This window comes from Empidonax traillii, unplaced genomic scaffold, assembly GCF_003031625.1.
Source record: "Empidonax traillii isolate 1590-97213 ecotype Southwest subspecies unplaced genomic scaffold, ASM303162v1 scaffold211:size764888, whole genome shotgun sequence".
Lineage (NCBI taxonomy): Eukaryota > Metazoa > Chordata > Aves > Passeriformes > Tyrannidae > Empidonax > Empidonax traillii.
In genome coordinates, this window is record NW_020955404.1 from 557,803 (window position 1) to 581,856 (window position 24,054).

At 40.8% G+C, this 24,054-nt stretch overlaps 1 protein-coding gene across 1 annotated transcript; it reads right to left on the reverse strand.

Annotated features, from left to right (window-relative positions):
* Positions 1–221: 221 nt before the first annotated feature.
* OPRM1 (opioid receptor mu 1) lies at positions 222–23,605 on the reverse strand. The gene is made up of 4 exons (XM_027887463.1): positions 23,096–23,605; positions 8,590–8,942; positions 7,160–7,680; positions 222–1,725 (listed from the first exon to the last, which is right to left on the reverse strand). The coding sequence occupies exons 1-4, from the start codon at positions 23,434–23,436 to the stop codon at positions 1,687–1,689; spliced, it is 1,254 nt and encodes a 417-aa protein (XP_027743264.1). The 5' UTR covers positions 23,437–23,605; the 3' UTR covers positions 222–1,686.
* Positions 23,606–24,054: the final 449 nt, after the last annotated feature.

Consider the following 24,054-nt stretch of genomic DNA (forward strand, 5'->3'; position numbering starts at 1 on the left):
GATGACCCTGGTTTAAACTTTAATGATGACTGTGAGATGATACAGCTAAACTAATATAAAATTAAACATTAAATCCATGTGACATCACAGTGGGATTTTCAATAAAAAGGGAAAAAAATAAGGCACTTCCCTTATATTAAGTTTCATATTCTGATATCTAGACTACATATTTAGCTGGAACACAGTGATGAAACTCAAATAATCCTTTAATTTACAACTTCCAAGTATTTGGCCTTCAATCTTTATTATGCAGTCTATGGCAGAAACAATTTCACATTAAAAGCTTATCGTTACATAGATTTGAACAATGAAAATAAGAAATACATTTTGGCTGCAGAAATAAAAAGACAAAACCCCTCCCTGTTCCATAGAGTTGTCTTTTAGAATACACTTAAATTCATCAAAGTACATTTTCCCCTAGTTAACTATTGATGATTTATTTACAAAGCAAGTAACAAACAATGTCTAGAAAATACTATCACACCACAAATTATCTACATGGGTATTTCTATTTTTCATACTAAAAAACAGCTAAGGAGGCATTTACTGCAGTACAATGTTCCCTCCCGAAATCTTAATCTGTTTTATCAGCTAATAAAAAACGCAGATGCAGACTGTATTACACTAGTTGGAAAAGCAAACATATTATGGGTTTGGTTAAGAAAAAACAGATGTCTAGCAAAATGTAAATTTGCTTTTTGTTTTTTTTAAAAAAGGACTAATGCATTAACTGCTCCAAGCACTTCACACAGGGGCTGTTGATGACTTACAAATTGGAAATATTGCTGACAGAGCAACTGAAACTTGAGAAACTATTTGAAAAGAGAAGACATCCTCAGCCTGTGCAAGCTTTGACAGGCTTATAGCTACATTTCTATTCACAAAGGAATTTTTGTTAATGTATACTGTTTTGGGGATCATTTGACAATCAATAATATGAAATACTTTAATTTACTCATCTCTTTTAGAAAAAAATGATAGCTCATTGTTTTTATTTTACTCTTTTCTTACATGAGAAACAGAAGCTGAAGGTGAAGCTTGGAGTTCTGTTTTTTTGGTTAAGTCATCACTGAAAGAAATATTTTCCCTTTGAAATTGCAGAACATGCAATCCTTGTAAGAGAAGGCCTCTTGAACTGCAAATGTGTTGTTCTAGATGACCTTGTTAGACTTCAGCACGCAAATAACCTGCACAGAAAACACTTCTACAAATTTTAAGAGTAAATAGAGTGTACTCAACATTATTACAACTTCATATCCCATTATTCCCCATCATTAAAAGCTCATCCTCATTTTTCAAACTATGGCTGTCCAGCCTTTGAATTCTTGTTTCCAACCTGTTTTAACACCACTGTAACTTATCTAGAGCATATCAGATCGCTCCAGGTACAGTAGCTTTGTTTCAGAGTCATGTAGGTATTCCTGGTAAGCATGACTGTTTTGAACACTGGAGCCTGGCAAGCCCCGGTATCTCTTGGCTCTGCTTGCCGTTATATTTCATGCTTCTGTTATGTGCAAAGTAGATGTGCTGCAGAAGCAATTTGTGACAGACTGGAAAAGCAGGTGCTTCCCTCTCTGGTATTTTTTTGAGGGAAAGTATATCCTACATGTCCCCACAGCATACTGCCCAGACACACTGTGGCACTGGTGCGCAAGTGCTTTGAATGCCCTGCAGCAGGAGACCCTGTCACGGCAGTGGAGTAGTTTCAGCTTCTTGAAGTTCCAACTGGAAGGAAAGAAATTGCAAATACAATGAACAATTGCTTGGTATCTTCCCACCCACAAGTTTGTGTGTGCCTACATGCGTGCAGGTTTATTTTAGGAGGAATTTCTTTCTCATTTGCATATACTGTCCTGCTGTATAAAACTGAACACAGAGAGCATATAAAGACCATGCCTTTGTCATCACGTAACAAAACACAGAAAAGTTTCATGTCTGGTCTTCAAAGACAAAAAAACTTAAGAAGGTCTGAAAATTGACTTAGAAATAGCATATACTTCATATCAAGCCAGTTGTTCTCTTTCTAGAGTGGAACTCTCTAAGAATTTCATGCGTATGGAAAGATTTCACTCCCTCCCTATATGCTTTCTGTAGCAGTTACAGAAGAGCTAGTATTTTAGTTGATACATTTTGTGTTTCAGGAAATTGTCTGACTTTTGGATTTTCAGTTAAAGTCTAGTTTAAGTTCTGAGAGGAACCTACATCAGCAAAGAAACCCAAGAGCCTCTCAGTCCTGGGTGTCCACAGTGTCCATGTTAGGTTCAATTTGCACGCAGCCACAATAGCACAACATATTTTCATCAAGAAAACCTGCTTACTGCACAGCATGTCCTGGAAGTTCAGAACCCCTTTTTGCTGCCCAGCAAATGTTGTGCTAGAACTTGTTGAAAACAGAGTAGGAGACAATGCAAATCAAGGGTTTACTGCATGGACAGCAGAATCACAGAGGAAACATGAAGATTCACAAAAATCTCATGAACAGTATGAATCAGCTACAAAAGAAGGCCCGATTTTAAGGGTCTATTGAACTTTGACAAGTGTTTCATTGATGTCACTATCTTACCAGAAATGGGCTTAAGAAATCAATACCTTTAAATGATTATTGAAATAAAGTATAATTTACAAAGGAGATACACCAGTTTGCTAAAAATACACAGAAAGGCCATTCTCTATTAATGCAGGTAGATGTGAATCTGCCAAGGTTCGGAGTTACAGAGGCTGCCCAGCTTTTTTCGTTTCTGCAAGAGGACTCAGCAGCATTCCCCATGTTTGTTTGCAATCTCTCATATAGCAGTAGGAAAACTGAAAGGTTTTTTCCTAATCACTTTCTTAATTTATTTAATCAAAGTGAAACTAGCTTTCAACTTTTCCTAGTTTCAGCTTAAAAGCAGTGTTTCTTGAATCCAATACCCTTTTTATTACTACTGTGGCTGCCAATGCAAGCAATAAGGGCAAAGCTTTCAGGGATGAGCCTTTGTTTACTAAACACATCTGAGGCCTCATTTTCAGCAAATGAGGAGGATTTGCAGCTTCCATTAGGGCATTTAGACACTTCAGTAGTTAAGGAAAAGGCATCAGAAACTAAAATTGCAAAATATAGCTACATAGGATGACTAAATAGTCCTGAAGATGTGCCTATCCATAATTTGCTTAGTTGCTTGGATACATTCAGGTGAAGTTGCTATAAAAGCAGCAATAAAAACAGGTCACAAAGAGACTAATTCATGGAAACGAATTTCTTGGATTTCAATAATTATTAATAATCGAGTTTCCTAATTATTTATATTTTTTGGTATTAACACAAAGATATTAACAAAAATTTAATATATTTGGCACGCAGTTTTCAGAAAAAGTAATTATCAATTAATTCCAAATTAAAAAAAAACCCTTCTTTTAATCTCAGAGATAAAGTAATGCAAATAGACTCTGAGCATCTGAAGTAAAAGCTATTTCAAAATACTTGCCAAGGTCTTTCATACGAATCAGGTTAATGCCAATGACATCAAAACCCCTCAACCATTTGCAAAATAGGCTAGTCTTTGGTCCTTTATTACCTTTCCCTGCAATACTGGGTCATACAGAAAAAAGTTCTAAGTAAGCAGTTTTGCTTTTGGAGCATTTTTTTCAGGATTCCATCACTCCTTCTCCATGCAAATACACTTATAAGACTGCATATGCCTCCCTGAACTAAAGTGAGCAGAGCCTTTATGCTCACTTCAGAATAAGTGTATTTTACCGCAGGAGTTAGTTGATGATACATCCCCCCCAGATGTGAAACACCTCAGTCTTACAACTCTTTCAGTTTTCTGCATGCCTGATTAGCCACTGTCTTTTCTCCCTCAGAGTTGCGTTTGTCTACTGAGCATATACAATTTCTATAAATGCTCGCACCATCGGTGCTGTGGATCAGATGTTGCTCTGTGTATTTGCAAGATGCTGCTTTTCTGTAGAAGTTTTGAACTTATTTTGCTCTTCTACTTTCTGTAAATGCTGATAAAACAATAATCAAACTCATAATCTAGACCTTTTCGGTAGGGCCAAGGAGCGATAGAGTAGGCCAAAAGCCAGTATCTTACCTCAGAATAGTATGAATATTTATGATGTTCTCTGTTAGTGCTTTTGCACTGATAGAAAATACAGTTGTTCCTTCCACCAGCCAATGCTTGTTTTTAAATGCTTTAAGAGTGTTAGGCTTTATGTGATTGAGCCTTGCAGTTCTCATTAACTTTAGCAGGAGAAAAGAATTCTCACTTGGTAAAAAAGCAATTTGTAGAACATCTGTTTCTTAGAAAATTATGTGAAGTGGGCCTAGTACTATACAGCCTTGCAATTAAAATTCATACCAAATGCTCTCCAAGGCCTTGTCTTTACAAGAAAGAGCTTGTCATTATACTTTGATCAGCATAGATATACAAGCTAGACTTTCTTGTACAGTAGGCACTTACCTGTGAAAAGAATACTCTGTCAATAGAATTTACAAAATCTGACTGAGCAAACATTGGTTTGTCTGGGGCCTTATTTTCTTTCTTTTTTTCTTTTCTGAGAGCAAAAGCTGCATTCACTCTAGGGTTTTCTCTCTTCAAAATAATAATATAAAAATATGACATGTTACACTTTTAAGCACTATTCCAAGAACCTTTTTAGTGTAGATTAGTTCTGCAATCTTATTCTGATAAAAGCAACAACAAAAAAATCTCTTACAGAAATGTTTGCTGGAGAAAAAAGAAAGATTAAGTTTCATATTAAGATTTGAACGCGGCTTCCTGTGAATATATTCTATAGACATTGTGGAGAGTGAGAAAGACCACACCAAACAGCTGCTGAGCTGTACTTCTGGGAGAAGGCCCAGGTCATCTTTCAGTGAGCACATCTGGCAGAAATAAACCAATGGCGACAGCAGCAGCTGCTAAAGCAGGGACTGCAGGGATGGTAGTGAGGGAAGGGAAACTGGCCACTCCAAATTCTTTCAAATACCTGGTCATGCAAAGAGACCTATCTGCTCACCTATGAGGGCCTGAGCTTCCAAGTGTTATCCTCTCCCTGGCTCTGGGGAAAACTGGTAAGTTGCTAGGAAGAGCTACCAAAGTAGTCAAGCAACTTCTTAGAGCTCTGTATACAAATATATATATTTGTTCCATGCAGATTGTCTCTTTGCTTCAGTTTCCATCCTTACTGCCTCACTTGGCATTACTGACAATCCCCTTTCTCCCCAGCACTCTTCCTCTCACCTTCCTTTCCCTTCAGTGTCTTCCCTTTCCCTTCTCTTTACATATGCTTTATTTCTTATTAACTAACTTCAACACTATTCCCTGAATGGAAAGAAAAAATCTCTAACCAACAAAGAATGCAAGTATGAGACTAGCTTCCCTCCTACTGTCACTCTCAAGCTTGGTTCATCCCTGCCTCTGCAGACTGTCTCCCTTGTTGATGTAGGTTGAAAGATCTTTGTGGGAAACTTATTCTGTGTTTGCTCAGTGCTCAAGGAAACAGACTTTATTTCACCAGCCTCTGGCCAGTGCCACATTAATCTTTGCTATGGATAGAAGTGTACAGCCCTCCTAAAAGCAATATAAAGATACATGAGTAAATTTAGAAAATGGGTGCATACACACTGTACCTTAGAAAGCTGGAATTGTACTACGTAAGAGGCACAATCCTGTTGTCGGACACATGCACAAAATTGACTCCACTGAGGATTGCAAACAGATTGTTAACAGATGAATCTAATAATTTGCTACACCTAGTCAATACTACACGTATATACATACGCACATATATATGTATGTGCCTGTGCCAAGTTTGGCAGTTCTGCTCCACCACCAAAGTGTGCGTAAGACTGAGCAGGTGCTGATTTCACAAGTCATGGTTTGGCATGTATGAATCAGACAGTGGTGAACAAAAATACCAACCGCTGATGTTTAATCAAGCTCACTTTAGCCCTTCTCCCTTTAGACTGGTCCCTCCTCTTTTCTGGTGCAATTACTGTTTAGTCTGTTTGGAGATGGTGATGTTCTGATTTGGGCTTTCTGGCAGCAGCTAAACAGCAGGTATGCAGCTGCTTTCACAAGAAGCCACTGAGTTCTGCATCTCAAGCAAACAGCAAACTTGCGGCTAAACTGCCAGCAGTGAGAAACTGGTGTGTGAGCAACCTTAAGTATACTGCTGAAAGGTGATATGGCAAGGAATGAACCAGGCTTATGCCTTTAGTTCTTCTTTTTAAGGAATTACAGAGACAAACTTCTTCTAATGCTCGTGATGTGCTTGAATTACTTTCATGAATGTTATGATTTGCTTTCATGTTTTGCTTGATGTTCACTGAGGGATGGAGATTGGAAATTCTCAGGACTAATCACAGGACCATGGATATTGAACGTGTACAAAAGAGTTTCTTTGCAATAAAAAAGCAACCATAGGCTGAATTAAAAAAAAATTTCTCTTGGTATCTGATGTGCCACAAAATGTCTGCTTCTTAAAGGCTTTTTCTACATGGAAAAGGTATCTTAGTATGCCTAAAATGGCAAAACAGCACAATAGTCCTTAATATGTATGTATATTTTTATATATATATATATATCTCCATATCTATATCAAAACCCACCTTAGTCAACACATATCTGATAAAAGAACTGCATGTAGACAAGCCTTTGTCTACTTCTTGCATGTCTTTCAGGACAAACAAGGCCAGGTAGGCCTTCTCTGTACATCAATCAAAAGTGAACAAACACAGGTTTTTATCTTTTTATTCACTGTTGCAATGGGAGAAGAAGAGAGAACTTTTTTTGGCCCACTCCTGTCTCCCTCAGAAGAAAAGGAGTATGAACAGAGAAATATGTGATTAACCTTCAATCAGTCACCTACTGTAAACATTCTGCAAGTGAAATGCTGTTTTGTGTGCTTTGTACATACATGCAGATAGGACCCAGTCACACAAGGTAACCTCAAAAGCCCATGACTTCTGAACATCAAGCAGAGTAGAGAACAACTGGCACCATGCAAGACTGGGGTCTCTGTGAATGAATACATCAGTTTTAAATATAACCTTGAAGGTGATCACACTTTCAAACAGCTACAAATCAGTATAGACAGTAACTTCAGAACACATGTCATCTCCAGGTGGGTGGCCTGGATCCAGAGATGACATCTCCACTGCTAGTCATACCTGATGGTTAGTCCTATCCACAGTGTTGGCAGTGGAAGCATGGTCACGAGTGTTTTGTCGGATTCGGGTGGAGTTTTGCTGCTCAATGGTTGAGGAAGTGGGGATGCAGAACTCTCTGAAACACCTTTTGAAATTCTCATCTAGAAATGCATAAAGGACTGGATTAAGGCAGCTATTTGTATACCCTAGAGCAATACAGAAGTGCCAGGAGACAGTCTGAAAAGTAGTTTCTGGGATGTTGACCAGGGCTTTAATGATGACATAAATGTGGATGGGAGTCCAGCAGACAATAAACACTGCCACCACTACAAGAACCATCCTTGTGATTCTCCGCAGGTTCCTATCCTTCTCTTTGGAGCCAGATAACATGCGAACACTCTTCAGGCGTAAAATCATCAGCCCATAACACACAGTAATGATCAGGACCGGCATGATGAAGGCAAAGATGAACACACAGATTTTCAGGAGGTTCTCCCAGTACCATGCAGGGTGGGAGAATGCAAGTGTGCAGTCAATCGAGCCTGGGGAGAAAGTGAAAATCAGAGAAGAACAAGGTGGTCAGTTTTTCATTTGCTTTTTGTAAAACTCTTTTTTAATCAAATATCATAGGCAAACATATGAAGATTTACTAAGTAAACATGTAAAATGAAGCAATCTGTGAGCTGTCGTTTGCACAAACATTGATAGGACAGAGTGCTGCAAAACATGTATGAAGTACGGGTTAGAAAAACAAAACCAAATTAACATGTCCTCTTTTTCATTTTATTGCTTAGAATTAAATGTATATTGGAAAAGAAAGAGAGCTGAATTGTCACAAATGCTCAAACTTTGACTCATTTTCAAAACCTGATGAAAAGAAAGATGGCTTAGCTACCATATATGCTGAGAGTTTGGGCATTTCAGGGCAATAGGGAAGAAAATGGCATGTCAATTGGCAACTATGCACCATGGTGGGTTTGGATTTATGTCGCCGTGCTGTCACTGTCCCTTTATGGAAGGTCTTTGGGCATCAGTGATCCAGAATGTGCTTTCTGCTCTGTATCACATCCTGCCAGACTACGTGCAACACATCCCAGCCCCAGTGGGAATACCCTGAGTAAAGTGCAGGCTTCTGTGCTGTAAGACAATGCATAACTCCCCCAGAGCAGAAGGCAAGCAGGCACAGATGCTTTTCCAAACACTACAGTAACCATGTAGGGCAGCAAGACTTGCATGGACCACAGAAGGAGCTGGAGCTGCCTGTTGTAAAACACAGATGACATGTAGTGCTTGTCCAGCCAACTAAAGCCAGTTGCAAAATTGTTGAAGGGGCCCATCCGCACTGACACCTGCTTTATACAGATTGGAGGGCAGAAGCTAATTCAACACCTCTAATTAAAATGAAACAATGCAGAAAGGAGTTTAAATGCTGGAATGAAAGCCAGACTTACCATGCCTGTATTTAGTAGTTGCCATGAACATAACCGGCAGGCCAATGGCAGAAGAAAGAATCCAGTTGCAGACATTGACAATTTTGGCATTTCTTGGGGTACGGAAATCAAGGGCCTTAACTGGGTGGCAAACAGCTACATAGCGATCTACACTCATGGTACAGAGTGTAAAAATACTGGTGAACATATTGTAGTAGTCTATGGAAATAACAATTTTACAGAGGATGGTGCCAAATGGCCATGTTCCCATCAGGTAATTCACACTCTGGAATGGCAGAGTACTTGTTGCTAGGGCATCTGCCAAGGCAAGATTGAAAATATAGATGTTGGTGGCAGTCTTCATTTTCGTGTACCTAGAAAAAAAAATCAGCAATGCATGAATGACCACAGCTGACACTGTTAAATAAAATTGAGTGCAGTGCATCATCTATAAGAAACTTCTGTAAAATAATGTACTAGAAACTGTCAAAGATGGTATTTTCTGCTTTTAATCAAATGACCTTGCTATGATTTACCTACATAATGTTGGTAGTTCAGTGAGACATTACCTAAAGATATAAGGAAGAAAAGGTTAATTTAACTCATGCAGAGGGAAGGGATATACATAGAAGAAACAATATGATAGATGCTAAAGAACTGAGAAGCTGAAAAAAACCCTGTACTTTTACATATCAGACACTGTAATACATGGATAGATTTTCTGTACCTGCTGATGTCATGCCAAATATCATAACCCTGCTCTGTAGAAATAGAGAATTCATTTTTAGGTTGTGGAGCAGTAATGATGTAATTACTCAAGGAATAAGTACCTAAGAGATTAGTATAATTATCAAATCCACTGTGTCTAAAAATTCACGCTTTTATACTTTCTCATTTGTTTACAATTACAGAATTCTAAAATAATTGCTCTACTAATCTCAATGTCCAATATAAGTTAGATAGATGTTCCTTCAATCAAACAAGAAAACATGTTATTTGTCATATGCATTGAACGTATCAATAGAACCACCATGCCAGGTGGATGCTGCAACCCTGCTGTTCAAGGTAGGAATGCTTGCTCTGCTCTGCAGTGATTATTTTGGCAGGAGGGTCTTCAACCTTCATTGCACCCTCTTCTCCCTGAGTCTGTGCTGTTATAACAACCCAAATCCCACTTCCTGAATTTTGAATACGTCATTCAAATCAGAGCTGAGAAGGAAGAACATTTTATATTTTAATTTGTATTTGCATTGCTAGAGTCCAGATTCCTCCTTAGTTTAATCAAATTTTTGAAGAACATTTGCTAGTCCATTGTGTCAGCTGAGCAGCACCTGAGATCCACTTTTTATGTGGATACTATAGATTTGCAGTGGTACAATGAATGTTTCACTTTTATGTTCCTGGCCATGCTGCCCTACTTGCTGCTGAGGTTGCTGGGCACTGTGGCTGCCTGGCTTTCAGGGCATCAAATAACTTGCTCTTTTGATAAAAATTCCTTCTGTTTCTGCAAAACTGACAAGTAGGGTGTTTAATCAAACATTTGACAATTTATAGAGTGATTTGCAAGAAGACTAGCCCATTTGAAAAGATCTGTCAGAGAACCTGCTGGGCAAGACTAAGTGTAAAATACAGTATTTCATGTTTCTTATTGCTCTTAGATCTCTTCAGAACATGAGATAGTTACAAAAAAATCCCAGTGATGGGGCTGTGTAGGGAACACACACTTGGAACCTTTTTTTGGTAGGGTCTGCAGAAATGCAGACCATGCTGAATGGACCTACACAGCTCTTTATGATGAACATTTGAAGGCACTGATACTGGATTTGTTCTCTCATTTTCTAGCACTGTGCACAAGGAGACACTAGTAACCTTAATTTCAAATTAGGGTAGTTTTTAAAAACATATTTTCAAGTAGATCCAAGCTCTTTCTTGACTGCTGTCTTGAGAAAGTATGATCTGAGTATGATAATTCCAAGTTTTAAATAAAACCATATTCTTAAAGTCCCCTAAACACTTACTCCATTTATCTGACATGATTGTAACACTAACATAGGAGGAGTCAGTTGATGCAAGCATTCATGACTCTCTCTCCCGGAAACTGGAAAAATTTACAGGAAAACTGTACAGGAAAAATGCACAGGATTGCAGTATGGGAGAGGTACACAATAAGCTGCAGCTCTAAAAACTGTTTGAAGGAAGGAGAAAGTATTTCCTGGGAATTTGCTGGAGAATCTTGCAGAGGAGAAGGAAAACAGCAACATTATTATATTGCTTTTACTGTTACCCAGAATGTAAAGGTTGTACTAAGCCCTGTGGTTTATCAAAATGAGTGTCTTTTCCATTGGTCTGAGAGCATATCCAGGTGTATCCAGAGAGCTAACTTGGAGGTTTGATCGTGTTCTGAGCAGACAAACAGCTTGCTCCCATCTGATCCACTCAGGCAGGGACAGCAACAGAGGGGCAGTGGCTCTCAGCTCTGCACAAACAGCAAAAGGTGTTGAGGATTCTGTGCCCTCACCCAGGCTGCTGATCCCTGCTCAGACACCCATCTTAGATGACTGTCTTATCGTTATAGCTAGATACACCTGGGATCACTGCTCAGTGCTGCTGCCATTGTATATGATTCTGGCACAGCTCTGTCAGAAGAGCGCATCATCAGATGATAATGATATCAGTAATTAAAGCCATTCTTATGATTTAAAGGGAATGCTTGATACAGCATAAAAAATTGAATACATCTACCAATAAGTGACTCTCAGGTTGGCATGTTAGAGGATGGACAGAAAAAAGGTCTGAATAAATGGAAAAAAGTTTCTTCCCTAGGAACGAGCCTTATCTCACTTAAATGCTACACGTTTTTCCCTTTTGCTATCTTATTTTCATCAGCAGTTTAACTTTAAAAGTTCTTGGACTTTGTTTAATGGCCTCTACAGATTTAATGAAGGGTTTTGCTTGATGTACTCTGTAATCTTTGTACTTCTAATCACGCTGTTCTTACAGTGAACAAAAGCAGAGCTTTTGTGGTAATAGAAAGTATTTACCTCCAGAATTGCCTAATCAACAAAAGCCTTCTGAAATTTACAATATTCTTTTCAGTGAATTCTATGGGATCTGGGTGTTTCTCTGTACTGAATATTTCAAGATTTTATAAAGGGCTTATTTCTGAAAGGTACATTTTGTAAAACATCTATTTTCCCAAATAAGTAGATTACCAATGTCCCCAGGATTCCTCTTGGTAAGAACAAATAAATACTGAAGCAATTGATTAACGTAATTTTAACAGCATGAAAAATAACATTCCATCAAAATGGAGCTTTTCAATGTCTTGATCTTAGCTGTTATTATACCTTTTGCTGAAGTATCAGTCTACCTATTTAAACATGCAGCACAAATATCTCCATCATCTAGACACAGATGCATATGTGATGAGATTTATATACTTCAGAGGGACTTCATAATACCAAACATATTGTGTTTATAAATACAATCTTTTAAAAGATACTGCTTTCACACTTACATTCGAAGCCACTAGAGAATCTAAAAATTAACAGATGTGTAAAAAAAGAATCTTAAATGCAGACCCATGAAAATCTGGATGCTGGTATTTAGATTACATTAAAATTTCAGCATTTAAAACACCAAGTATATTAAATTTTGCATAACAATGAGCAAGGTTGCAAATGAAAAAAGATGTTCACTTTGGGTGACATTACTTCTATTTTACAACTCTGTAATGAAAAGAGTTATAGAATATGCTCTTTTCTTTTGGTGAATACATAGCACAATACTGCTTTTGATACATGTCCAAATTAATTGTGTTCATTATACACTAGTGGGCACACCCACTAGGATGCCCTTTCTAACTCCTCAGTGCAGATTTTGTATCATAAAATGTTTATGTTCATGAAGTGTTGTTTTGTTGGTAATACTAGATGATAGATCAGATTTACTAAAGTAAACATATATTTTATGTCTGTCTAATTTTTAAAGGAAAACTCAGCCTTGCCTTTAATCTTAAGTCCAACAAAGATCTAAAATACACTTCAATTTTGAAAATCTAAGTTGCAGAGGTTCACTCAACTGTGATTTGCTTTGAATAAGAAACAGCAATAGAGAAAAGAATGAGAATCCTGCTCAGATAGTCACTAAGTTCCTAGCATTCAAGATTTAATAGAAAGTCTTGAAATGAACCCTTCAACTGTCTGCCCATGGCCCACTTGTAAATTGCAAACCGAATAAAAGATTCACTAAACTTAGAAAGACCCCCCATTCCATTGCACAAAGTGTAACAGCACCTTGAACAGCAGCCACAAGCACCTTCCCTTCCACCTCTCCGTCATCGTGGAACAAGGAGATGTGAGTAGGCTTGTGATTCTCTCTCTTTCTGCAAGACACATGCCACAGCTCTGTTTCTGGCCTGTCCACTCCAATAGTTTAGTCTCTACCTTCTCATCTTTAAAAACTTTTGAAGAATGGGACAGTTTTAATCTAGGCCTTCCTGGCAACCAGATGGTAACCAAGGAAGTGGCCACGTTCCCAGTATTCCATACAATTTTTACGTAAACCAGGGTATAAATAAGAAGGGAGAGAAGCCTCTTCCTCTCTTCTCTTCCGGAGGATCTGTGTCTAAGTTCAGTGTAAAATATATGAAAAACTGGCTTATCACTAGAGATTCATTGCAGAAAGCAGTCATTCTTGAAAATGGTTTGGTTGATGAAAGAAAAATCAGCCAGCAGTTAGGTCTTGCATACAACCTGATGTAATTCTTATTGACACTGGAGGAGATTAAATTACTGTTTCAAATTCATCTTCTTCTTGCATAAATGTCTTGTTACACAAATGAAGAATCATTACGTGCATACATTAGATTAGCTGAGGTCGCGTTGGGTGGCAAGATTAAAACACATGAAGTACGCCTAGTTGAATGAATTTAAATGAACTTTTTTCCAGTGGCTGTTCTGGTTCACCTTGTACATGCAACTCAAATCCTGTAGGAAAAGGTACTTCTTTGGTGTATTTTCCTAATATATCACGTACTTTCAATTTTTGTTGAGCCCTCAAAGCTTTGACAAGGATCATGTCATGCTCAGGATGGTCTGGAAAAAACCTCAAAAATTTATTCTGTCTGCCAATCCAATTAGTATATCTGACACTGAAATGAAGTCTCTTAGGCCATATTCTGGAAAGTACCTTTGAACTAAAGGGTCTCATATGATGGACCTGACTGATGGCCATCCTATCTTGCTGTCCTTTTTCTTTCTTCACATGGTAATGGGTCTCTATAGAGTTAAAGACGTATCTCAGCCATAGTTTTGATGTGTGCTATGGCAGACTGTAACCTCTTAAAGTTTTGAAGTCATATATATTCTGGAGAGGTCTAGCCTTCCTGTCTGTGAGCATACGATTTAATCAGCTTGAAAAATTAGTCTTTGATTTTTCTATTCATGGGTACTTCAGAATGCTTATGCCTTAAGCTATTAAATTCAAGCTCTGGGTACAAGCACCATAAATTTGTGTACAACCCTTATATGTTATTAGGCAGTAAAGCCACCCAGATTGGAGGTGCCATCCTATGGTTAAAAACCTACTCATCCTTTTATTTATGTTCTGAAGCATCATGTACAAGGTTGTAATTTTAAAATAATAAGCCTTGAGTGAAACCAAGACAACAACAAATTGAAAAAAAACCCATTCTAGAGCAGCTACAACATAAGAACAGAAAGTGTTCACGCTTGGTTGCAAGGAAATTGGGCAATTTGCATCACATTCACTTACTTCCTCTACTAACCCTGAGTTTGAGGGTAAAAGCTGAAATGGGGAAGTGAGGAAGCTTTCACTGTCTTTAAGAAAGAAAGATGCAGTGGCTGTTCCCTTCTGTTAAAGTTTTGCATCCTGACTCCCAACACAGCACTACCTGGTCACTGCTGTGACCTGTGATGGTGGTTTAGAGAGACAAAAACCATGCGAATATTCGGCATCAGTTCAGGTTTCAAGGTACGACATAGTACAGAAGTGCAGTAGATCTAAAAGCAAAGGGCTTAGTTATTTGACATACTCAGTAATACTTCACATACATTATGCTGCAGCAGCCTTCCCCTCCCCTTTTCACTCACTAGCAACAGGATGCTCATTTTCTGAAGGAGTCTGAATGTATATGGTGAATGTGGATCTGAACACAGGGCAGCTAACTGTTGGATGGTAGTTGCTTCAGTTGTTACCTCTTTTCTCCCTAATAGATTGTTTTCTCACTGCCAAGTTCCTTTTCCACTTTATTCTCCTCCATAGCACAAATGAAATTCAGTCAGAATATCACCAATGTCACCTTGTGTTATCTTGCTAGCACTTTTGAGTTGCCAGCTTGTCCTTTTCTTACACTGGGACAGTGCCAAGGCAATCTGCAGATCCAGCAGTATTTGCTTACAGGACGCAGAAGTAAGCAGAGCACATCACTTCTGGGGGAGTAGCACCAGCTCAAGGCTGTTTCTCCTGTACTCAACCCATCAGCAACTTCTCTCAGACCTCAGCTCTGGGAGAGGGTGACCTAAACAAACAAAAGCCTTTTAGGCAGTGTCAACTTTAAACTCCAGTGTCAGTCTCTCTGGAAATGATGTGTCCAAGAGAGTTGTGAGGACATCTGACTCATCCTGTTTTCCTATGTTGGGCTTTGGACTAAAAATTACTTGCTGCTGTCTTTATGTTTTTTTCGGTTAGTTGGTTGGTTTGGGTTTTGTTTTTTTTTGGGGGGGGGAGGGTGTTGTTTGTTTTGTTTGTTGGTTTGGTGGTTTTGTTTGTTGTTTTGTTTTGTTTTCTTTTGCTACCGAAAGGCATCATACAGAGGTCCTCTTTCTGCTATTTAGTTTGAACCAGTGACTTTAGTAGTCCCTACCCAGAGGAAAAAAACCACAGGATTCTTTCTCTTGGGAAAAACATCTATTTTCAGAAGGAAGGCTGCTCTTTTGCCTTCATGCCTGACTGAGAGGATTAACAAACAAAGAGATTACTCTAGACAGAACACATAAACTCCACAGTAGTCACAATAGGTAATTACTTTATTATTTCTCTCTTATTATTCTCATGCCTTTTTACAGTACATGTATGTGCAAAATATCCTGGCAGAAATCCATACAAAATAAAACTGATGTGATGCATTCTTTCTTTTTCCCAAAAATGAGAGAAGAACCAGTCAAGAACAGGTTTTTATAGATATATCCCTTGCCACACAAATATTTAAGATGTTGCAGTGTCTTGTAACTCTTATTACCCTAATTTCCTTCTCTTTTTCGAGACATCATAAAAAGCTACTTAATGATAAAAACCAAATGACAGTAATATGGAGGCTCCACTGCCCAAACAGTCATCTGCAGGTACACTCCTTTCCCTTTCAGCCTAGTTAAATGGGGAGAAAACTACTTGCCAGTTATTTCAGAACTTAATCTGGCCTGTTTGTTAAACCACTTTTATCCGAGTCTATGTTTGCCTGGCGCTGAGGCATATATGGTTGTCTAATAAAGGTTGCTGCTTTCATGGTTATTGTGTAACACATCTACCTGAAATAAATCAATGGTGCTAAAAAGGCTAACTTCAATATATTGCCATTATCCAGCAGCAGGTGCTTATTGTTGAAGTTTTTGCTTTGCTAGGAAGACACATAAAGGAAAACTAGTACCTTCAGTTCAACTTTCTTCCCTCTGCCTTCAGGGAAGCGTGATTGAGAATAAAACCACTGACTACATCTTTGATAACTGTGGTGACATTTTTCTAGAGAGGATAAGTTAACACCTATTTTGTCTGGTTCCAGGTGCTGGCACTCTCCTCCTGATTTGTAGACTGATTACCTGAGAAAAGGACTGTACCTGAAACATCTCCTTCTCAGGCCACACATAGACTGTACAGATCAAAGTAATGCTAAGTATAGGAGGTATGGTCTCCTGTGTACAAGAGATTGGGATCTTTTAGTGAGGCTGTTGAGTGTGATCTGGAAAGGAGCGACAGAAGTGAGAGAAAGGGACTAGGGAGAGAGAAAAGCAGAGGAAGGCTTGCCTGTGAAGGGAGAAAAGGGGAAAGTGGGTGATGGTGGAGGCTGGCATGACAGAAAGAAGGAGTACAGTTATGTATGTGAGAAAGCCAAATCAAAAGTACTGGGATCTCTATGTAACAAGGATGAGACTGTGTTTGAAACTGGGGCTCTGATGACCATCACCTTATGGAGAAGGATTTGGGTAACTGGCTCATCAGGTGATTTTTCTATACAGGCAGTACATCCTAGGGCTGAAAATTCTTACTATGCTGACTGCTGCTCCCTGTTCCCCTTTAGGAAAGAGACTTCACTCCATTGGAACTGCTCCACACAGCACGATGAGGAGGAGATGATCCATTTTATATAGACATATTTGTTGTGAAGTTTTACTCCTGATCTGAGATACAAGATCTTATAGCTGATAATTGAACACTTCTCAGTAAGAAGGTGGAAAAAAAAATCTGTTTCATGTCTTTCACAGTTATTTGACTAGCTATGGTCTGTTGTCCCTACCTTTTTTCATCATGTAAACTCAAAGGGAAATATAAATAAAATTTAGAAGTGTTTAACCTTAAACAGATGAATGAGAATGTGTCTTATCACAGCTGGGCTAAGCTGTTGAACTCCTTGCTAGTTAACACCATTAAAAGTCCAAAAGGGAGCAGGGGGCTTTGAAAGATAATTTTAATATTCCTCTTTTCAATACCATAAACCCAAACTTCACAGTGTAAACCAAAAAAGGCACAGATGGCTATAAAAAGAATTTCACTTGAGATCAGCCTAACCACAGCAATTCAGGAAATAGTTGCTTTTGGATTTTTTAAAAATATTATTCTAATAAGTGGAATTGTATTTTGAAGAGAATCATCAGGTACTGAAAACTTGTTTTTACTTGGAATCATCATGAAAATAAACCAATTTTTGAAAATGTCTGCTAATGAAGATCTCTACAACATCCATCTTAGAACTCCTAAGCTTAAAAATAACCAACTTAAAATCTTCAAAACCACTTCAAATATTTGTTTCAAAGGGGCTTGATTTAGAATTGGTAAACTTATTATTTCCAATCTTAGTTTTAATTCTGATTTTTTGGGGGACTGCTCCATTTTAGAAAAGTCCACAAAAAGCTACTGAATAAATGCTGATGCAAACTGCAGCTCAGAAAGCCTCTCTGCAGTCTAACAGACTGTTAGGAGGAAAATCACACAGTGTTGCCACTATTTCTTCCACTCTTTGACTAAACAACATCTCCTGGCTAAGGCTGGAAAAGAGCTTAACTACGATTCTGAAACATTTGGATTGGATCATGTTATGTTCGAGATTTTTGAAAATATGTCACCTTTTGATCTAGAAAAGTTATAAAAAACTTTTCGACAGTGTTCATTAAAACCTATTCTTCATGATTTGGAAAAAGACTGTAAATTAAAATGAAACAAATCAGTATTTCAGGATTATGTTAGCTAAATAGCTCGTTAGCCATTAGCTTGCTAATAATTACATAATATAAACCGTCTGCTTACAATATTTTCTACTCTTACTGAAGCCATGAAAAGTTGGTAACATTTGACTTATTTTTATAAAGAAATTTAAAAAAAACAGGAAGTATTTAGCACTATTAGCATAATTACACTCCAGGAAAAATACAGTCACATCGAACAGCTTTTTCAAGAGAAACTGAGTCAATAAGTGTTGTTTTCTGCCCAGAAGTGCCTGTTGGTAGCCATTAGCAGAGCCAGAGGGTCTGCTCACGTGGGCCTGGCTTGCTGTCCTGCTGCAAGAGCTCATTGGGACCAGATGTGGAGATGAGTGTGGGGCTGCAGAGCTCTCACTCATGCTCAGGTGCCTCTGCTCCCTCAGTGAGATGGGAGTTTATCCCCAGATTTCAGCCTAATATATTTTTGGTCAAATTTTGTCCATGTCTGTAAGAATATAATTAAAAAAAAAATAGAATACAGAGGTACACATTCTGTTTTATCTGTCTGCTTCCCTTGATCTTGGTGGAGGGAGGGAAGCTGCGTGCTAGTCAAACATTTACCCACTAGCAAAGGTTTGATAAACTTTGTCACAAACAGTGTGCAAACAGGGACACCTGCCTTTCTGTAAGGAAGGATGCTGAGGGTCACCCCCATGCTATGCTGCTGATTGGATTCATCTCCTGTGCTGTTTCTACCCAACCTGACTCCTTCAGTTCTGTCCCCACAAGTGCTGTGAGCTGTATCAATTCATAATTGACATTACTGGATAAGGCTGCTATGGCTTTAGTGAACAGCTCTTAGCACTGGGACAGAACCTTTTCTTTGCAGTCAGTGGAACAGGCAGGACACACACTTGCAAAAGTAATGCTACCAAAATGCAGAGAAGTTCATGCCTGTGTGGACAGGAAAGAAAAGAATGAATTTCATGCATTTCTTGGTTTCTAAGTTCCCTGACCTATGCTACTATAAAAGATGCCGTAGGTCTTCTTACACACTGGATAACGCTTCTTTGCATCTCCTTGCAAAGAACCTCTGTTTCTTAGAAAAACTTGCTTTGCTTCAGCCACTTTCAAGCTTGGGATGTTTTTCAGGATTTTTCTCTAAACAGACTCTCCACTTCTGTGAACATATGAGAATATTTATTCCTCTGGTGGTATCAATTCTTTCTACAATTGAAATTTCAACCCAAATTGTGTTCTACTTAGTAAAACAGTTTTCCTGAGGTGTTAGTGAGCCAAGCTGAAGTAACCAGATCTTTCAGTGCTGCATAGTCTTTCCAGATTAGATGATGCTTCAGTCACAGCTCTTTTTTTAAAAGCACTATTAAGAGGCTGTTACGAGAAATGCAGAATGATTTATCTTCATTTCGGAGAGGGCTTCTTTCCTCTGTGTTTTTTTTTTGTTTCATACTTTTTGGGGTTTTTTAGCTTTTTTTAAAGCAGTGTAATCATTTAATCTAATGAAACAAAGTATTTCCTTCCCTTGCAAACGATCACAGAGAATCTGAGACCCCTTTGTTTATGATATGGGACAAAATTAATAGCAAATCAAATAAGGAATGACTCTGAACTGGAATGACTTCAGCAGCTGTTGGTGGAACTACAGTCCTCTCAGGGCATTTGGCATCGTGGAAGACTAGAGCCTCTGTGAGCTATTCCTCTCTTCCAGACCTGTGATGCTCAAGATTTTCATCTAGTACCTATCACAGCTTTCTAACATATTGCCTTAGTCACAGGGCATATTCTCCTTTCCACTCTAATTGTGTGACTAGTATCCCATCGACTTGATGAGAAAGCTGGAAAAGCCTATAGATTACTGTGCAAATTAATGCAATGCCATATGGTTCTAATTGTACACTGTCTTGTTGTACTCTGCAGCAGCTAGAAGCAGCATTTGCTATTGATATAGCCACTGTGGTCATACTAGTAATATACACTTACACAAAGAACATAAGGAAAATAGATAACAAAAATTATCAACAGATTTTTCAGACTACAGGAAATTCATGGCTAGCAGTAAAACATATTAAACTATTACTGCTGTCAGAGACATCTTTGGTACTTGACAAAGGAAAAAGCTCAGTGTTAGTAATGTGAAGTTCAGCCTCACACACTACACATAAAACGTGTAAATATTAATTAAAGGATGAAAGCATTCAGCTGAACAAGAACCATCTGGGAGAATGAGGAGGGTGGATGAGAATGCATTAATCATAGAGTAACGTGTATAAATTGGAAATCCATAGACCTGCTTTGCATGAAGAGCCTTTTCATATCGATAATTACAATCACAACTCCTTCTTGGACAAGTCTGCTTTCTGACCTCTGTTTGCCCCAGCAGGGATAACAGGGTGACATTGTGGAGTGATAGTCATCACTCCATCAGGCCAGCACTTGCACAGCTCTGGCTCCAAATCCTTGGATCTGCTTCATGCGGAAAAGTTGGAAGAATAATAATGTTTATAAGAATAATTTAACTATTGAAAAAATATTTCTAAAAGAAACCAAGCATGAGACATTAGCATGCAGCACAGTGAATATGAAGTCACTTTTGCTTTCATTAGGGCTGGACTCTGAAAGGTGAGCAGGACAGAGTTTCAAATGCCTAAGCACCTGCATCCCCACTCCTAGTGTTTTCAAGAAAATTAGGTACCGTTATCACTTAAACATCTTAATTTTTAGTAGTCTCAATTGTTCTCAAAATTAATATGAAGTTCAATGTTTTGTTCTTCCTGAGCAGGTACAGTGGGAAAGGTAGATAAAGAGGAGTAGTTTTGTATGATGCCAAATTCAGTCCAGTGAAATGCTGGCCTCCGATGTGTAGTTGAATGCAAGGGTGCATGAATGGGAGCACATATAATCACCATTTCATACAGACATATTGTATATATGGTTTGAAACACTGTCATTTTGGTATAGCTTGCAACAGAAAATAAATCACTAAGCTCCCTATTGCTGTCCAAATATACTATACCTACAGAGAAGCACAGAAAGAAAATGTATTTTTATGTTGCTTAAACCACAGATCCTATCAAACCATTAATGTGTAAACTCTTTTTTCATCCCAAACTGCTAAACAGCTGTGTGATATTAATTGGGAAGGAATTCTGTCATACGAAAAGCTGCTCACGTACAGGAGATCTCGGTTCAGTCCTGCCTTTGCCACAGAATCCCTGGATGGTTTTGGACAAGCCATTTAATTTGCATTTTCCTCTGTAAAATGAAAATATATTCTTGCTGTCTTCTATTGCTTCTGGTTTTTGTTTTTAAGCTGTCATCTCAGGGAAAGATGCTCTCTTTAGACAGAAATCTAAATACAAGTGCCTCATTCGATTTGGCTTTGTGGTGCAAGTGTAATTCAATTAATTACTCTAAGAAATATGAACCTATTATGGGTTATGCCCAGTATAATAAATACATAATTCCAGGGACAACCTGTGGCATATTTCTCTGCTGACAGCTTTCCTGGCTTTCACTGTGCATCTGCTTTTTCTCCCAGAGGAATGCATTCAGCACTGCTCCAATGATTGCATTCATGCCCCTGTTCAGAAGCCTTTCTGCAGCTCTGTCGTCACATTTATAGCTTGAGTCTCACACTGACCAAAACCACAGGACAGAAGAGAAATCTCCCCAGCTCTGTGCAGGCAATCTCTCTAGTAAAAACCACAAGGTTTCTGAACTGCTCTAGTTCGAACCACTGATGGATATTACTTGCATTCCCATTGGGTCTATGATAGGCACAGGCTTTGCAGTGACATCTCCAACACGTGCCGAAGGAATCATCCTCCACCCCACCGCAGCACCCAGCCTTGGCCGCCACTCTTACCCCCGGCTTTCTACAGCTGGCGCTGTGAGCGCTGCATCCACGCACCACAAAGCCACCCGGTGCCGCTGGTCTGCAAGCGATGCCGAGACGCAGGCTCTGTTCCTGAGGCCATGGCACGTATGCCCGACGGCTGCGGCCCCGACTCCTCGAGGAAGGCAGCGTTCAAACTGAGAAAGGATGCTCTACACCTGGGCAAAGTGGAAGTGCTAGAGCTGCCCCGACAGGGAGCGCGCCCCAGGGCCACTCCGATACCCCTGCTCAGAGAGGCCCGCTGGGCTTTTCAGGGCTCAGCAGACGCTTGGTTTGGAAACGAGGAGCAGCAAGGAAGCAGAGCAGTTCAGTCAGCTCCGTCCTGTCGCTCCTTGCCACCCCGCTCCCGCAATGTCGCTCCCGGAAGGTGGCAGTGTTCCCTCACACAAGCCACCCGCCCCGGTCCTCTCCTGGACCGGCAAAAGAAACCCTTTAAACTCCCTCTCACTCGTTTTCCACCGATTTACGGAAAATGGACTTATCGCGCGTGATCTGATCTGTAAAAGCCCGGGTGGGCTTGCGGGAGAGAAAGTTGCGAAGTGCCGCCGCACCGCCGGAACGCCGGGACTACGCGATCATGGCATACGTACTATTATACACGTGTATACCCATGGATGTATATATAAATGTCTATCAATATACATGAGGCAAAGGATCTCTAAAGACGGGCATAGTGATGCACGGGCATCTCTAAACACGGGCACAGAGATGCGTTTAGCCGCGGTGCCATTTACATTTTGCTCATAGATTTGGGAGAAGTGGGGGGAAAGCTGCGACGATGCGTGTCGGCTGGCCGTGTGCCACATTGTATCCGTATACGCTCCCAGGCGTCCCTTTAAATCCTCCCTCCTCAGCGGACAGGTGCGGGATTCAGGCCTCGTTGGCCAGGGCAGCTCAATGAGGTGCCGCAGCACAGAGAGTCCGTAGGACATCCCCGAACCCGCAGCGGCTTCTGACGGACCGGCTGTCCCTCATGGCCCCACAAGTTTCTCTTCCCTGATCACCCGGTCTGGCTCTCTATCAAAAGCCTCCTTCCCTTCCCCGCAAGGGAAGAAGGCGAGCCTTCGCACCCCCCAGTGCGGCCCTTTACGCGCTGCCTGCCGGAGGGGACCGCAGCATCCCCCGCGGCGGGGATCCGGCCCGTGGGATGCGGGGCGGGGCGGGGCAGGGCGGCACTCACCTGACAATGACATACATGACCAAGAAGTTGCCGAAGAGCCCCACGACGCAGACCACGGAGTAGAGGGCAATGATGGCGATGGCCGTGAACACGGAGGGGCCGCCGCCCGCGGGTGCGCAGGGCCCGCCGCCTCCCGCGCTGCCATTGCCGCCACCGCAGGGCTCGGAGCGATTCCAGCCCAACACCACCGCCGCCGAGGTGTTGCCCCAGGCGCCCGGCGGCGCGGCCGTGCAGGGCTGCCCGGGAGGGTGGCAGGCGGAGGCGTTGGCGGCGAACGGCACCTCCAGGGCTCCAGCGAGGAGCGGCGCGGACCCGTTGCCCAGCAGGTACACGGCAGCCATGGCGCGGCCACCTGCTCCCCGCGCCCGAGGGACGCGGTGCCGGCGAGGAGCTGCAGCCGCGGTGTCGGGGAGGTGGCAGCACCCGCCCGCCCCGACGGAGCACCCGCCGCTGGGTGCGGGCACATGTGTGCGGCGGGCGGGGCGGGGCGGGAGGAGGGGCCTGTGGAGGCAGGAGCGGTGGGGCAGCCTGCCCGCCCGCAGCCGCCGCTCCAGCCAGGCCGGCGGGGTACGGCAGCGGCAGCTCCGCCGCCCCGCCCGAGTGGAGCTCCCGCCGGGGCGCACCTGGTGCGGAGCAGGCGTAGGGCAGCGGGCGGCGCTCCGGCGGGCTTCCCCTTCCCTGCAGGTGGCACTTGAAGGCAAAGCGCGTAAAGTGCTCCCTACAAGGGCGCCGCGGGAATCGGTGGCAAATATCGGAGAGAAAGTCCCGGGGAAGATTGGCCTGGCGGGATAAAGGCTGGTGCAGGGAGGAGATCGGTGCGCCACCGATCAACGTAGTCATCCAGGGATCTTGACAAAACGATGTCCTCAGTAATTATAGAGATAACTGAGCAGTGTAATAAAATGTGATGAACTTTACGGCAACACGAGGGGTGGCTGAGAATAAAATTGTCTTTTGGA

What these genes read in the sequence shown, in the direction of transcription:
- OPRM1 (XM_027887463.1), bottom strand. Translation starts at nt 23,436, where the DNA reads ATGGCTGCCGTGTACCTGCTGGGCAACGGGTCCGCGCCGCTCCTCGCT. An exon ending in GTCATGTATGTCATTGTCAG is followed by an intron (nt 8,943 to 23,095) that starts GTGAGTGCCGCC and finishes TTTTTTTTCTAG; the next exon opens with GTACACGAAAATGAAGACTG. An exon ending in TGGATAGGACTAACCATCAG is followed by an intron (nt 1,726 to 7,159) that starts GTATGACTAGCA and finishes CTTTCCTTCCAG; the next exon opens with TTGGAACTTCAAGAAGCTGA.